Source organism: Esox lucius, chromosome 14 (assembly GCF_011004845.1).
Source record: "Esox lucius isolate fEsoLuc1 chromosome 14, fEsoLuc1.pri, whole genome shotgun sequence".
Classification (NCBI taxonomy): domain Eukaryota; kingdom Metazoa; phylum Chordata; class Actinopteri; order Esociformes; family Esocidae; genus Esox; species Esox lucius.
Window position 1 is genome coordinate 16150612 of NC_047582.1, and position 16230 is coordinate 16166841.

Genomic DNA, 16230 nt, shown 5'->3' on the forward strand with positions numbered 1-16230 from the left:
TGTTTGTTTCTAAGCTGTCATTCTAGAAAATGATTCAAATGATTATTGAAAAATTAAGATACCGCCCAACCCTAGATGACAACATTGTAATTCGGTAAATTTCTCCACAGCAACCTACTTTTAATTTGGTATTTGCAAATGTCTCAGTTCATGCAACAAAACAATATCCGATTTGAATAATGAATGTTTAAAAATAAGTGAAGAGTTTTATAGCCTACATCTGGCGCCATTTTAGAAGAATGACCTGGCTTGGTAAAACCCTACTGTTAGATAATAGATTGCAAAGCTGGATTACAAATGTTAGCATTCATGTCATTCTTTAAGTACAGTGGATATAAAAAGTCTACACACCCCTGTTAAAATGCCAGGTTCTTGTGATGTAAATGAATGAGAAAAATTAATGGGGATCTCATCATCTTTGGTACATTATCATAAAAAAATCCAGAGAAATCTCTGTACGCAAGGGACAAGGCCGAAAACCTATATTGGATGGCAGTGATCTTCGGCCCCTTAGACGGCGCTGCATTAAAAACAGACACGATTCTGTAGTGGAAATCACTGCATGGGCTCAGAAACACTACCAAAAACTGCTGTCTGTGAACACAGTATATGTTGCTGCATCCACAAATGCAAGTTAAAATCTACCATGCAAACCATATATAAACAAGATCCAAAATCGCCACCGCCTTCTCTGGGCCCGAGCTCATTTAAGATGGACTAAGGCAAAGTGGAAAACTGTCCTATGGTCTGAAAAATCAAAACTATAAATTATTTCTGGGAATCATGGACGCCACGTCCTCTGGACTAAAGAGGAGAGGGACCATCCAGCTTGTAATCAGCACACGGTATGGGAGTGAATTAGTGCACATGGCATGGGTGACATGCACATCTGTGAAGGCACCATGCTAAACAATATACACAGGTTTTGCAGCAACATATGCTGCCATCCAGATAACGTGTTTTTCAGGGAAGCCCTTGCTTATTTCAGCAAGACAATGCCAAACCATATTCTGCACGTATTACAACAGCATGGTTCCGTTGTAAAAGAGTCTGGGTGCTGAATTGGCTTACAGTCCAGACCTGTCACCCACTGAAAACATCAGGCGCATTATGAAATGAAAAAGGAGACCCTGAACAGTTGAGCAGATCCTGTATATCCTGTAAATCCTGTATCAAGCAAGAATGGGATAACATTTCACTTGCAAAACTACAATAACAAGTCTCCTAAGTTCCCAAACTCTTACAGAGAAGAGGTGATGCAACCCAGTGGTAAACATGCCCATCCCAACTTTTTTGTAATGTGTTGCTGGCATCAAATTGCATGTATGGCATATATCTGTCCAAAAATAATAACATTTGATATGTTGTCTTCGTACTATTTTTACTTAACAAAAGGGATACATTATTTGCAGATAATTGCATTCTATTTGCATTTTACGCAGCATCCCACATTTTGGGAAAAGGGGTTGCATTTTCCACATTGTAGAATAATATTTAAGAAAACCAAACTATGAAATAACACATATGAAATCATGTAGTAACTAAAAAAGTGTTAAAGAAATAAAACACATTAATATTTTAAATTCTTCAAAGTAGCCACCCTTTGCTTTGCACTCTTTGCATTCTCTCAACCAGCAGTGGTCAAGTAGGACATGATCACTGGGTCCTTCTTACCCATGTCGGCTGTCACCAGGGTGGAGTGGTTTTCCAGCAGTGACACAGATGCCCCGTCCTGTTCGAGGCTCCGTCCGTCCTCGTTGACCTCCAGCTGGCTTTGGCTGAGCTCTGAACGCAGCTCAGAAAACTCATCCTCCTCCCTGTGCGTGGACATAAAGAGTCACTGAGTTATGGCAAAGATAACTCACACTGTCTGCCCTTCGATTGCACTGATTTGACTTGAGGGTTAGTGCAAGCATAAACAGATCAAACAAACAGTCTTTATGATTCAGTTAAACTTCTTGCCAGACCACCTAAGCGGAACAAGCCAAGAAGAGCAAATGTCTCTTACTGAGCGCCTAAATGACAACCCATTGTTAAATTGCGTAGTGGTTAGAGACGCAGCCTGCCATGTGGGCGACCAGTGTTCAATCCTCAACTCTGACAGAACAAAGTATGTTATAGTAAGCCTAAAATAAAACTGGTTATGGTTATATTGCAACTATTTCTGGGAGATTTTCGAAGTACACATCCGTGTATATTTTTGGAATAATATAGACCACAACCCCTTGTGCAGTAAAAGAGGAGGGTTTTGCACAATTCTCTTGTCTTTTCACTTGACGAAGTCAGTTATCGTCACCTATATGGATAGTTATTGTATCAATATCATTCACGAACAAAAGAAAAACAAATGTTGTTGTGCCATGAAATTAAATAGCTTTGGCAGTGTAAAGTTCATCTTCAGTCATACTAGCAATTGCTAAATTCTTCAAAAGAATTATGCATTAGGATTTGTTCAGGATAGACAACCTCACTGGCTTCAAGCTTCAGTAGCTACGTTATATAGTAACCCTAAAATAAAACTGTATATACTGTTATATTACAACTATTGCTGCACATTGTATGATTTTTAAGTAATTAATTTGCATTTTATTGCATTCCCAAGCAATTTATATGCACCCCCACATGCATGCCAGATAGGGTCAGTCAGCTTGCATGTTAATGTGAAAAACTGTGTGTATTTGAAAAGGCTTAAGTTTGATGTTTAATAAGGCATATCTTATCACATAAAATGACTGAATATTGCAGTTTACAGGTTAACTCAAAGCGCCATCTCTAGACTTCTCAAGTCATTTTCCCAGATATCAACCATGTTAACTATATTGAAGACATTTCATATTTACTCAATTGTACTTTGTGGTTACTGTTTCGCATAATAAACTGATCTGTCATTCCTGCTGTTGATGATGAATAGCTGTGCTATGGTCATGGCAGTGTGTGTGGTCATGAAACTGTAATTTAAGTAAAGTTTAAAAACAATACATTTAGAGTAAATCATTTTTGTAGTACTATAAAAACAAGAAAAGAACCCAGGCAACCCTAGTTCGGCCGGCCCGGGATTAGAAGGAATAAATGTTGTTGCCCTCACTGGATTCGAACCAGGGTCTCCTATGTGACAGGCTTTAACCACAATGGCACTTAGCTATTCATGTGCAGAATGTTCTGCATTGTTCAACCAATTAGTCGAAGAGCCACGGTTCTCGAAACAAGTTCCCTAAATTAGTTAACATCCAACCAACAACAGGTATAACAGGGTTGATATACTACATTGAACGCATTCAATTAGAAAGAGATTACTGTAGGGACTGATTGGGACATACTACCTCGTCATAAAATTGTCACACATTAACATCACGCCAAGTTTCAAAATGTAGCTAGGCACCATTAAGCATCGTGTAAAACTGCCTAATGTTTCTTATTAAGTTTACTTCCACCACAAATATCATCTATGAATTGTATGTCATTGGCCACTGTCTGTTTTAACAGCTTATTAGTCAGTAATAGGCTTACTAGTATCTACTAACTTACTAATTGGAATAGTCTTAAGAATTTAGCAATTGCTAGTTAGACTGAAAATGAACTTTACACTGACATAGCTATTTCATGAATGACATTGATACAATAACTATCAATATACAGTGGGGAGAAGCATCTCAAGGTCCTGGAGTGGCCTAGCCACTCCAGACCTGAACTCAATCGAAAATCTTTGGAGGGAGCTGAAAGTCCCTATTGAATGTCCCTTATAAAGCATGTATTTCTACATGCTTTATAAGTGGGAAAACCTGCAAAATCGGCAGTGTATCAAATACTTGTTCTCCCCACTGTATACACACACACACACACACACTCACTCAAAACATTAAAGAAAGAAGATGTGGGCATTTTCATAAACCTTTATCTAATCAAAAACCTGTACACATCAAGGCAACGGAGGAATTCTGGAGGGCTGCCATGCCGGAGTTTTTTTTCAAAAACACTGTTTTGGTTAACGGTCCTGCTTAGCCCATAAACCCCAGCCTGTTATGTCAAAGGACTTTGTTCTGATGCACATGGAGAGGCCTGGAGTGGACACTTGAGCTGGGAAAACAAACCCTTAAGAGGTCTCTGACGCAAATGCTGCCATTTTGATTTCGCGGCAGTAAATAAACAGCAAAGAAAGACAGCACGACAAAAGAATGCAAAATAGAGCTCCCATTTACCGGGGGAACCCATGGGTAAGGGAGCGCGTATGTCGTGTGTGTGACTACCTGATGGTGCTGCTCTGTAGCAGGTCTATCTTCTTGTTGAGCTCAGCGATGATGCTGTGCAGCTCCGTGATCCTCTCCTCGTAGCGTAGCGTGGTTTGCTCCTGAACGTCCTCATGCTCCCGCATCAGATGGGACTGCTCACACTGACCAAACGCACAGAAACGTTGGGCATCTGTTACACCTGGGTTCCACTCCACATTTGTCCTATTAGGCGAGCCTTAACAGTTCACGGATCGTGTTCTTTTATTAGCTAATGTTTTAAGGGCGGCGTGTCTGCAGGGTGACCATACAGCACCCGTAACAGTGCTGCCATTCAAAGGTGAAGTGTGGAGAATGGAATTTTAGCAAAGGTACAGGGTCTTCCTTCACAGTCGTGTGCCATTTGGAATAGGACTGGCTCCTGAGGCAATTTCTGGCAAACGTGAACACACACACACACACACACATACACAGGCAACATTGTGTACAAGGTCATGCTGGGGGTTGTCCACATGGAGCTCAGAGACTGGGAGACAGAGGAAGGTATCAGCTTTCCCCTCAGCCACAGTGGAGGGGGAGGAGATGTTGTGTGTGTGTGCAGGTTTGACCAATATGTGTGTGTTCCAACAATCCCAACTACGATAGCAATCTTCTAGGAACATCTAGCCAGTACCCATCAGGAAAAAGCTATTTTAAAGGGTTAGTTTAAGGGTAAAACCTATAGTAACATGTAGGGGAAATAGGATTTTGAATGGAAATAATATTTGAGTTCCCACAAAGATAGTAAAACCTAAAGGAAGATTGTGCGTGTGTTTGTGTTATACTATGCTTCCTGTCATGACCTTAGCAGACTGGTATGTGTTTCTGGCCTGTGTTGGAGGCTGAACACGAAAATGAAACAAAGAGTCAAAAAGAGGCCTGCCAAGTACTTCACACAATGGAACATTTATCAAGCAGCAACGCTACAACCTAGTACCATTATGAAAATAATGTCAGTTATGGAATACAGAAATAACACTGCCAAATGAGTGTGAAAAATGTCTTAGTGTGTTATGGAAAATACACTAATCTCTTGTCATGCAGAACATCTACTCGTGTGGATACTGTACATGACCTTCTAAACACTGTGCCCCTTTGAATAGGTCAGAGCTCTGAGAGTATCTAAGAGGAAGGCTCAAAGGTCAGTAAGCCACAGGTCAGAAGCTCAGCGAGTCAGGTCAAAATACATCTGTGTCTAAAGGTCAGGGATTCAGTGGACAAGTACCCACACTGAAACAGAGTCCCAATATCTATGTGTGCGTGAGTAGAGTCAAGAGCCTTTCAGTCAAATGGCCAGCATTGACAATTTGAAGAGATGAGTTGCTTTAGCTCCCAGACCCAGGGAGAGCTGCAGGGACAAAGGGAATTCCAGTCAGCCGCAGACAGGTCACACAGTGTGGCTGTCATAACACCTACCCAGTGACAACAGACACTGATAAGAACTGGCATGTGGTTTATGGCAGGGGCCAAAATATACAATTGGTTCAAAGTCATTTGACTCTGAATATTATTGACAGCCAAGTGCTACAAGATCCAAAGGCTTGGTCGGTCCTCACTCAAAAGCATGTTTACCATGTGATACATGTCAAAAGCCTAACACAACCCGCAACTCAATGAAAAACCGTTGAGTTGGGAGTCAGACAGAACCAAACATCCTCCCTAGGTTTCCAAACCCGTGTTTCTCATGGACCACTTTTATGAAGGGACCCCTCTTGATAATCAAAACCAAATTCCAGTCAAGACAAAAACAGCAAATAAGAAGTTGAACTAAGACATGGGCAGTGCATGGCTAAATCATTCAAGTTCATGTGTAGGAACATTTTTAATTCCCACCTGTTGACAACAGAGAGATCATCTAGCAGTTTTCAAGCTAATTTCCAGCTTTAAAATTCTTGGCGAAAATCCATTTGAGTAAAACAGACCCTCTAGAGTATCTATGCAGAAGCCCAGACTAGAGAAAATGGAAAAGAAGAACAATCACAGAAAAAGGGAAATTTAATAACTTCATCGGAGGGAAGGAAATGTTTTATCTAGAATTACCTAGTAACTGAATTTATGGCCGGGCCAACATAGTAAATGTTTAACTCAAACAGTCAGCTATGGTAGCTGACATCCCGTCCGGTTTTATTTCATATTCACGCCACCACAGCATGTGTCACCATGTCACCAACACTTGGGCGGAGTTATGGAACAGTGTATTCTGAGAACTTGTGAAGTGTCTCACTACTAACTGACCTATTCAGAAGGGTTTGGGGTCATTTCTCTATGAGCAGACACTAACTGCCTTGCTAATACATACAGTGAAAGCTACACTGAGACCCGACGTGTAGTATGCATTAAAAACCCTGGAAAGTGGCAATGGGAGCAAAGTGTTTTAGCCCTCGGCCTGTGCATGTATAACCTAGTGTCTTACAGTACAGTCTTGGTATGATGACATCATGATCTAATTAACAGTGGTTTCTCAGTCTCTCTCCACAATGCAAGCGAGGTCTCATCCTATGTCCCACTTTTGGGGTCCTAACTATTCTTCACGGTCTTAATCTTGAGTATATTACCACATTTATGGAGATGTTGTGCTCTGCAGAGCTTTAATGTTCGATGTGTTTTATATTAGACTACACGGTTGTGTTTCTTACAGAATGTTGCCAGACAGAAATCGTAAAAAATAAATGGTACTGTCCATTGCCCTTCATCTAACTCCAGCGGAACAGGTGGAAAACAGAAAAATATCCATTAATATTTCACACTAATAATAGTTCTAGATTACAAGAACCACCACAAGGGGAAAAACCCACAGTTGACGTGGCTTCCAGCAGGGATATTCCATAGCTCTTTGAAGCATTGCTGTGTCAGTTTTCAGTGGGATAGACAGTGAGACAGCATCAGGGGGAGATGCTTTAGAAGGACCATGTCAGAATGAAGTGCTTCTTAACACGCTCCCCTCTCCTAAAACAGGTACTCACACCTGTCTCTTTCCATAACACACACACACACCATTACACAAACACATTAAACGTACACAAACCGTCACATCTCTCATCATATTCACTCCCTCATTCTTAAACACACGCACGCAACGCAACATACATAAGTGCACACACAAACACGTACACACACAGAGCCAACAACTCTGTCCTCTGAGAGACACAGTGCCAATCACTGGGACTTGGAAAACTACAAAGCAGATCGAAGCTGAGCTGTTGGCATGGTTACTGACAGTTCCTGTTTCTGGTGACATATGGGATGTGTTGCTTCATGCCAAATAATCCCCAAATCAATTTCCTCTTTATTTAAAAGGCAACCCTTCCAGTCTCTCATCCCTGTATGAGAGCAGGAACTGGAGAACCAGAGCTGGGATGAAATCCCCTTCTAAAACATGGCCAAGGTCACAGAAAACACACGTCACTGGGATGATATTACACTGAAAGTGGAAACAATGCAACAAGCCATGTTATGGGAAGGTGGAAACAATGCAATGAGCCATGTTATGGGAAGGTGGAAACAATGCAATGAGCCATGTTATGGGAAGGTGGAAACAATGCAATGAGCCATGTTATGGGAAGGTGGAAACAATACAACCAGCCATGTTATGGGAAGGTGGAAACAATGCAACCAGCCATGTTATGGGAAGGTAGAAACAATGCAACCAGCCATGTTATGGGAAGGTAGAAACAATGCAACCAGCCATGTTATGGGAAGGTAGAAACAATGCAACCAGCCATGTTATGGGAAGGTGGAAACAATGCAATGAGCCATGTTATGGGAAGGTGGAAACAATGCAATGAGCCATGTTATGGGAAGGTGGAAACAATGCAATGAGCCATGTTATGGGAAGGTGGAAACAAAGCAATGAGCCATGTTATGGGAAGGTGGAAACAATGCAACAAGCCATGTTATGGGAAGGTGGAAACAATGCAATGAGCCATGTTATGGGAAGGTGGAAACAATGCAATGAGCCATGTTATGGGAAGGTGGAAACAATGCAATGAGCCATGTTATGGGAAGGTGGAAACAATGCAATGAGCCATTAGGCAATATCCCCAACATATGAATAGACTATGTAACTGAGGGGAGGATTTTTCAGATGCATTCCAATTGATGAGCCATACAAATCATTCCCAGTGTCAGCAATTCCAGGAAGTTCTTTAAAAATCAACTAAAGAATTACAAACATATGAAGCAAGTTGAATTCCTTAACATCTGTTTCTTGTAGTTATTTTCCATGCTTTGGAGCAGTTTCGGTTGTTAGTCAAAGAAAAAAAAACTAGATTTAACAAAGGAACTTCTGCATGTCAAAGACATCTAATTTACAGGTGCAGAAAAGAGGAAGCATTTAAATAAGTGTTTCTCTGATGACGGGGGTCATGATAGGAGATCCGCTACAGCTGGCTTGTGGACAAAACTAATATAGAAATATGTGAAAAGCTGTTAACCACTCAAGATCGACCCAGAAAATAGACAGTATACAGTTAGGTCCGGAAATTATTGGACACCGACACAGGTTTGGTTATTTTGGTATATATATATATATATATATATATACACAGAACCAAATTATAAACGCAACACTTTTGTTTTTGCTCCCATTTATCATGAGCTGAACTCAAATATCTAAGATTTTGTATATGTACACAAAAGGCCTATTTCTCTCATATTGTTCACAAATCTGTCTAAATCTGTGTTAGTGAGCACTTCTCCTTTGCCGAGATTATCCATCCACCTGTGGCATATCAAGATGCTGATTAGACAGCATGATTATTGCACAGGTGTGCCTTAGGCTGGCAACAATAAAAGGCCATTCTAAAATGTGCAGTTCCATCAATCAATCAATCAATCAAATTTATTTATAAAGCCCTTTTTACAACAGCAGTTGTCACAAAGTGCTTTACAGAGACACCCGGCCTTAAACCCCAAGGAGCAAACAACAGTAGTGTTGAATTACAGTGGCTAGAAAAAACTCCCTAAGAAGGTCGAATTTTAGGAAGAAACCTAGAGAGGACCCAGGCTCAGAGGGGTGACCAGTCCTCTTCTGGCTGTGTCGGGTGAGATATTAAGAGTCCAATTGGAATAATAAATACATTTCTCTGGGCTAAATCCAGAGTCTATTTGATTTTAGACTAGGTCAGAAGTATGACCAGGTGGACAAGGACAGGGACAGCAACGGGCCCCCCAAACTAGGTAATCCGCAGGTGTGGACCAGGAACTCCTCTCCTCCTAAAATTTTTAACTGGAGGAGACTGAGAAAAGTTAGTAGTGCATTCCTAATATCCCCCAGCACAATAATATAGCAGTGTAACACCTTGGAACCATCACACAGCAAAATGCCACAGATGCAAATTTTGAGGGAGCGTGCAATACCAAAATATATTCAAGTTACAGTTAAATAATGAATAAGTGCTAGTCTCTCAGCTTTTATTTTAGGGTATTCACATCTAAATTGGAGGAAGGGTTTAGGAATTACAGCTCTTTAATATATAGCCCCCTCTGAAGTGTATTGGGACATATTGTCAAATTCATTTGATTAGATTGCGCTTCACTTTACAGATGGACAATTACCCAAAACATACTGCGAAAGCAACCCAGGAGTTTTTATGGCAAAGAAGTGGAATATTCAGCAATGGGTGAGTCAACTCAACCCAATTGAGCATGCATTTCACTTGCTGAAGACAAAACTTAAGGCAGAAAGACCCACAAACAAACAACTGAAGACAGCTGCAGTAAAGGCCTGGTAAAGCATCACAAAGGAGGAAACCCAGCCTTTGGTGATGTTCATGTGTTCCAGACTTCAAGTAGTCATTGCCAGCAAAGGAATCTTGACAAAGCTTTACAAATGTACATTTCATTTATGATTGTGTTAATTTGTCCAATTACATGGGAGCCCCGGAAATAAGGGGAATGAGTATGAAAATGGTTGCAATTCCTTGAATAAAAGCTGAAAGCCTATACTTCAACTGCATCTTGGTTTCAAATCCATTATGGTGGCGTACAGAGACAAAATTCTAAAAACGGTGTCAGTGTCCAAATATTTCCGGACCTAGCTGTACATTGTTACGAAAATCTGATTGAGTTGGTCAGAAGACCCATAGTGGAGGAGATGGGCATTGGGCTGCCTGTATAAGCACTCAGAGTACCTGTGCTTTGGCCAGTCTCTTCTCCAGCAGCTCTCGCTCTCTCTCTGTCTGCACCAGCCGCTTGTTCAGCTCCACCACGTCCCCCTTCAACGAGGCCAGGGCAGCCAGATGGAGCTACAAAGAGAGGCGACAGGGTTAAAAGCAGGGCACGCACACTCACGCACACAAACACACACACACACACACACACACACTGCCTCATCACTCTCAAGGGATGGGTTTGAGCCCCAAAACTGAATAGAATGAGTGCTAACGCATTAGCATGCAGAGCACGCAGGCTTTTTACTTGTGTTGGACGGAAATGTCAGACACACACACGCCTGTGAAGTTGTCTGAGGGCTCACATTTTTCACACACACACTTCTATCCACCATGCTCACGGTCTAAGCCATTCATATGCTTTTGTATTACCAAAACAAACTCAGGCCAACTTCTCCATCGTAAGAACTATATGACCAAGCTTTAGTCACTTACAGAAGGATAAACTTGGCTTAGACTGACTTCATAAACAAACCAAAAGAATAGCACAATCATGGTTTCTCATATTAGGGAAAAGTCTCTTACACAATATACCTAAGCCTGGAGGCATGTGAACACTTTCTTCTTACCACTTACCTCAGCAAACTGCAACAGAAGAACACTAGGAAAGTGGAATAAGAAAATTGCCAACCTCCCTGCAACATCTGTTTTACCCCAAAGTCAGAGAGAAAGGAAATAGAACACTCATGAGAGACAACACACCGACACACCCATGGACAGTAGTCCAAAGCAGACAGGAGAGCCAACTGGGCCTTCAAACAAAGAAAAACAGTGTGAGACACACATCCAACTGTACTCCAGGGCTGTGATCAAACTAGACCTACCGGAGTACGATCCTAAACAAAACAGCTTCTATTCACTTCTTGCAACGTGTGTTTAATATAGTCTAGTGGACCAACCTAAAACACTTATACAAAGCAATGCAAGCCTAACTAGTGACCACAGCAAAACCTTGTAAGAATTGTCTCCAACCCACAGTGTTCTGAAATATCCATTGGCAAACAGAATACACAAAGACTATTCATACAATACTCTTAAAACTCCTGAATAGTGCATTATCGGTAAAAAGGCCTCTAGTCAAAATAAAAGCATGTTTATTCAAACAATGTGAATCATTTCTTCAGATCATTTCACTAAATACATTTTCACTTGATGAAAAATACACTTAATTCCATAACTCTATATAGAAGAAGTATTGCAGCATCAGCAGCAATGTAAATGAATGAACCAAGGATGGTCTGTTTGCTCTGCCATCTCCACAGAGCCCTGAGGGGAAGAAACACTTTTTAAATGAATCCTCTCAAGAAGTGAAAAAAGGAAACGTCACAGAGCAGGACCGCAAGGCTCACCTGCTGTTCAGGATCGGTAATTTAACACTAGAACAGAAAGAGCTCATCAAATCAGAGCCAATTTAAGGCCTCATATATATATGTTAAGATCCAGTGAGAAAGAACACATCTGCTGATACTTAACGGTGAGCTTTTCCACACATATAAATAAAAACAGTATTTGATGCCTACAGCATCAGCCTAGAATTCCAGGTTGATTCGTTGCCTGTTAAGTCAACTAAAATGTCAATACAATCTACAATCCCATTTCCAGAAAAGTTGGGACGCTGTGTAAAATGCTAATAAATACAGAATGCAATGATTTGCTCAATAGTTTAGGGTCTCCTTTGTCATATTTTTCATTTCATAATGGACCAAATGTTTTCAATGGATGACAAGTCTGGACTGGACTGACTCTTTTACTGTGGAGCCATGCTGTTGTTATATGTGCAGAATGTGGATGTTAGCATACGTTTCTCCAAAACCTGTATATATTGTTCAGCACAGATGTGCAAGTCACCCATCCCAAGTTCACTAATGCTCCCTCATACTTTCACAGATGTGCAAGTCACCCATGCCATGCGCACAAATGCACCATACCACTACAAATGCTGGCTTTTGAACTGTGCACTGGTAAGAAGCAGGATGGTCTCTCTCCTTTTCAGTCTTGAGGATGCAGCGTCCAGGATTCACAAAAAATGTTGATTTGTCAGACCACAGGACAGTTTTCCTCAGACCATCTTAAATGATCTCGGGCCCAGGGAAGGCGGTGGCGGTTCTGGATCTTGTTTATATATGTTTTTTTTGCAAGGTATAGTTTTAACTTGCATTTGTGGATGTAGTGAAAAACTGTGTTCACAACCAATGGTTTTCAGATGTGTTCCTAAGCCCATGCAGGGATTTTAACTACAGAATTGTGTCTGTTTTTAATGCAGAGCCATCTGAGGGCCTGAAGATCATGGCCATCCAATACTGGTTTTTGGCCTTCTATCTTGTATACAGAGATTTCTCTGGATTCTCTTAATTTTTTTATGATATAATGTACCAAAGATGATGAGATCCCTAAACTCTTTGAAAATGTTACGTTTTTACTCTTTGAAAAGTAATGTTGAGAAATTTTATTTTTAAATTGCGGCTCTATTTGCCCTCCCCATCCTCACTTCTGACAGAGCCATCCTCTCTGGAATCTTTTAATACCCAATCACGTCACTGACATGTTGCCAGTTGATCTAATTAATTGTAGTTTTAGTTTTTTAGCATTACACAACTTTTCCAGTACTTTTTTGCCTCTGTCTCAACTTTTTGGAAATGTGTTGCTGGCATCAAATTCAAAGTAGGCATATATATTTTTCAAGAAACAATAAAATGTCTCAGTTTCAACATCTGATATGTTGTCTTTGTACTATTTTCTATTGAATATGGGGTTTAAATTATTTGCACATCATTGCATTCTGTTTTTCTTTACATTTTACACAGCGTCCCAACATTTTTGGAAACAGGATTGTATTTAGTATCCTAAAGTAAAACATTGGTTCCAAAATAATAAACTTCAGTACACTGTTTTTTGGGTTGGGGTACTGTAGTTGTGAAGACATCTGGGGGCCAAAGGCCCAATCGCGACTTATCTAATGGTTCAAATTATAATAGAGACCCATTATCTGTTTTGAGGGAGTAGGGGTCGTGGGGGGATGTTTTACAGACGCTATTCTCGGGAAGCCAAAGGTCAATCCTCTAACATCTTCATCACTGCCATTCAGTGAATCCATGTCAACCTTCTACCCCATCCTTTAAATAAAAAATGACTTAAAGCCTCACCCTTTCAGAGTAATAATTATTTCCAGCAAGATCAAAGATAGAGATCGAAAGATATAGCTATAGGTATAAATAGATCATATTTAATATATTGTAAACTAGTGGTGAAAATAATCTATGATCATCATAAGACACATATAGAATTGTCTAATATTAAAATAACTTGGTCAGTTTGATGTACATGTTCTTTAATCAATAACATTTCCTCAACTGAATGCTACGTATTTATTGACTTTAGTTATCAAAAAATAACAAGCACAAAAAATAACTTTGAAGTACAGTATGCCACATGTAAAAATGGGCACTTTAAGATTAAAGCTTTTGTTTGTTGAATATAGAAATTATTAATAACAAAGTGCAATAGCAAAAAAATTATACTTTACTTGCATAAGCATTAATTGTAAAATAACTCGTAAAAGAACCCTATATAACATTAGAATAAAAAAATGTATGGTAACAAAAATATTTCTGGTAATGTCCAAAAGTTAATTGATATTGTCTAAGACAACTAGAAGAAACGCCATAAAGACCTTTGAAGAAACTGGGCAAATATGAAACGGAAAACAAAAAATGAAGTGGAAGACCAAGAAGTTGTAGATAATGACCCCAAACACTTGAAGGTGATGGAACACACCGATGATTAGATCGGCCAGCTCATATCCACAAACTCAACATAATAAACCTGTGTGGGGTCAGTTGGACAGGAAACAATGCAGCCCAAGTCAAAAGAAAAGTTACTGCAAATCCTGCAAGAAGCTTGGAAGAATGTAAAGGGGCACTGTGTAGACTCCTGCCTCTCAACAATAAGACAATTTGTGTGCTACGTGTCGTCCCTTACCAAACGAGACCAGTATAGTCCTAGCTAGTCCAGGGTGGTTTAGGGTGGGAAGGATAGTAGGGTCACATGGGGCCGAAGCCCACCCTAGGATCAAAGTTTATTTACTGAAACAAAAAAGAAAAGTTTGGTGATTTTTTTTGTATGTTGAAGATGACTATGCTTAGGGTAATGGATTACAATAAAAATAAATGTCTACAGTTGACAGCTTAATTTGTATTTAATAATAATTATTTTTATAGGAAAAAATATGCCCCCCATGGGGTTAGTTGCCCCCCAGGGAATCTTATCCAAATAAAAGATAATGCCTAAGCGTTTTTAAGAATTGGCCCTGTTTTTTCACACCACTTTAAAAAATAATTACACACAGTTTCATACAGTTAAATTGAACGTATTATCATTTAAATAAGACAATGTCTTAAATCCCAGCAGTCCTTAAAATGAGATACACAAGAAAACGTAGGTGATAAAGACCAGTGGCAGCCAGATGAGGTGTAGAAATAAAGAATGGTGACCGTTTGTTTTTAGTGAGAGTTACATTGGAGGGTGGCGCATGTAAAAAAAACTATTTTGGATGTACGATGCGTGCCCATTGGCTCGCGTGAAGCACATATCTAAAAATCCCTTCAATTGGCGATTTGGATGTTACCCGTTTCATTATCGCAATTTCGATTATATTCCGATTAACTGTGCAGCCCTATGTAAGTGTAGATATTTACTTTGGGAGGGAGACCACAGAAAATCCAGAGTATTGCGGACAAGAAAACACTTGAAACAAAAGCGTTTTTATGACAAAGTTGTACCTGACTAAGAAACCGTGTCCTATGGGTACAACACTAGTCAGATTCTCTTACCATCTTTGTACTAAGAATTGTATCAGGAAATGTAATGACGTGCGTAGAATGATCTATGTTTTATGGTTTGTCTGTATTTGTATGCATGATGATGCACTGTCTTTACCACTCAGTGTCCTGTGTTTTAATTCATTCACTTTGATCATGTGCTTAACAGTCCCAATAATGCACTAAAGACGGCAGCATTATACATTAGCCATCAACAAGGCAAAATAAAGCCAGTCAGCTTTACCAGCTACAGGAGTTCAGATGCTTACAAAGCAGTGCAGCAGGTATGCAGTGTATTTCTCTCATCCCTGTACTTCCCTAGGAATACAAACTGTAAACAACGGAACAAACCCTCTCAGGGTCCACAAACAGACTTTCACACAGAGGCTGGAAGCAATCTCTCACCTTGCTGCCCGTCACCAAAAATAGTTTGGTGTTTGACAACAGAAGACAATGTGCTTCATTTATCTAATTTGTGTAATGGCCAGAAGCCGGGGACAAATGGATCACATGGGAACTCTTCACGGCTAGGGCTCATTGAATATGTTGGAGGCAACAGTGCCACCTTGTTTTATAAATTGTATTTTGGAAAAGCTGCACTATTCAGATGTTATTTATAGATCAAATGGAAAAAACATACCATTCCCAATTGATGGGTAATTACTAACACTGAAGCTTTTCTGTATTGAGATTCTATTCACTGAACTTAATTCAGATATAGGTTCAGTTCTCCCCTTTACAGAGATTTCACACATGCAGTTTGGGAGTCATTTGTGGCCACCACATATGCTCCCAATTGAATTGGGATACAATTTATGCAGTGGCAATAGAGCATTCCACACAATGAGGCAAAAAACTACTTTGTGTAGAATCATTTTGCATCCATACTGTGGTGTACTTACACGTGTCCTACTGAATACTGATTGTGACAACAGTTGAGCATGTTAATGCCAGGCAATGCTTTAAAGGCTCCCCAACGTG

The 16230-nt window shown here is 40.1% G+C and overlaps 1 protein-coding gene across 3 annotated transcripts in view; it reads right to left on the bottom strand.

The window, feature by feature from the left end:
- The window catches only part of mcc (MCC regulator of WNT signaling pathway), an 87529-nt gene that overhangs the window by 33559 nt on the left and 37740 nt on the right, over positions 1–16230 (bottom strand). For all 3 annotated transcript variants that reach the window (XM_029125062.2, XM_029125063.2, XM_029125064.2), the window contains 3 exons: positions 10394–10507; positions 4245–4387; positions 1675–1817 (listed from right to left, as the gene is read on the bottom strand). In XM_029125062.2, the coding sequence (XP_028980895.2) occupies positions 1675–1817; positions 4245–4387; positions 10394–10507 (400 nt within the window). The remainder of the gene's footprint in view (positions 1–1674; positions 1818–4244; positions 4388–10393; positions 10508–16230) is intronic.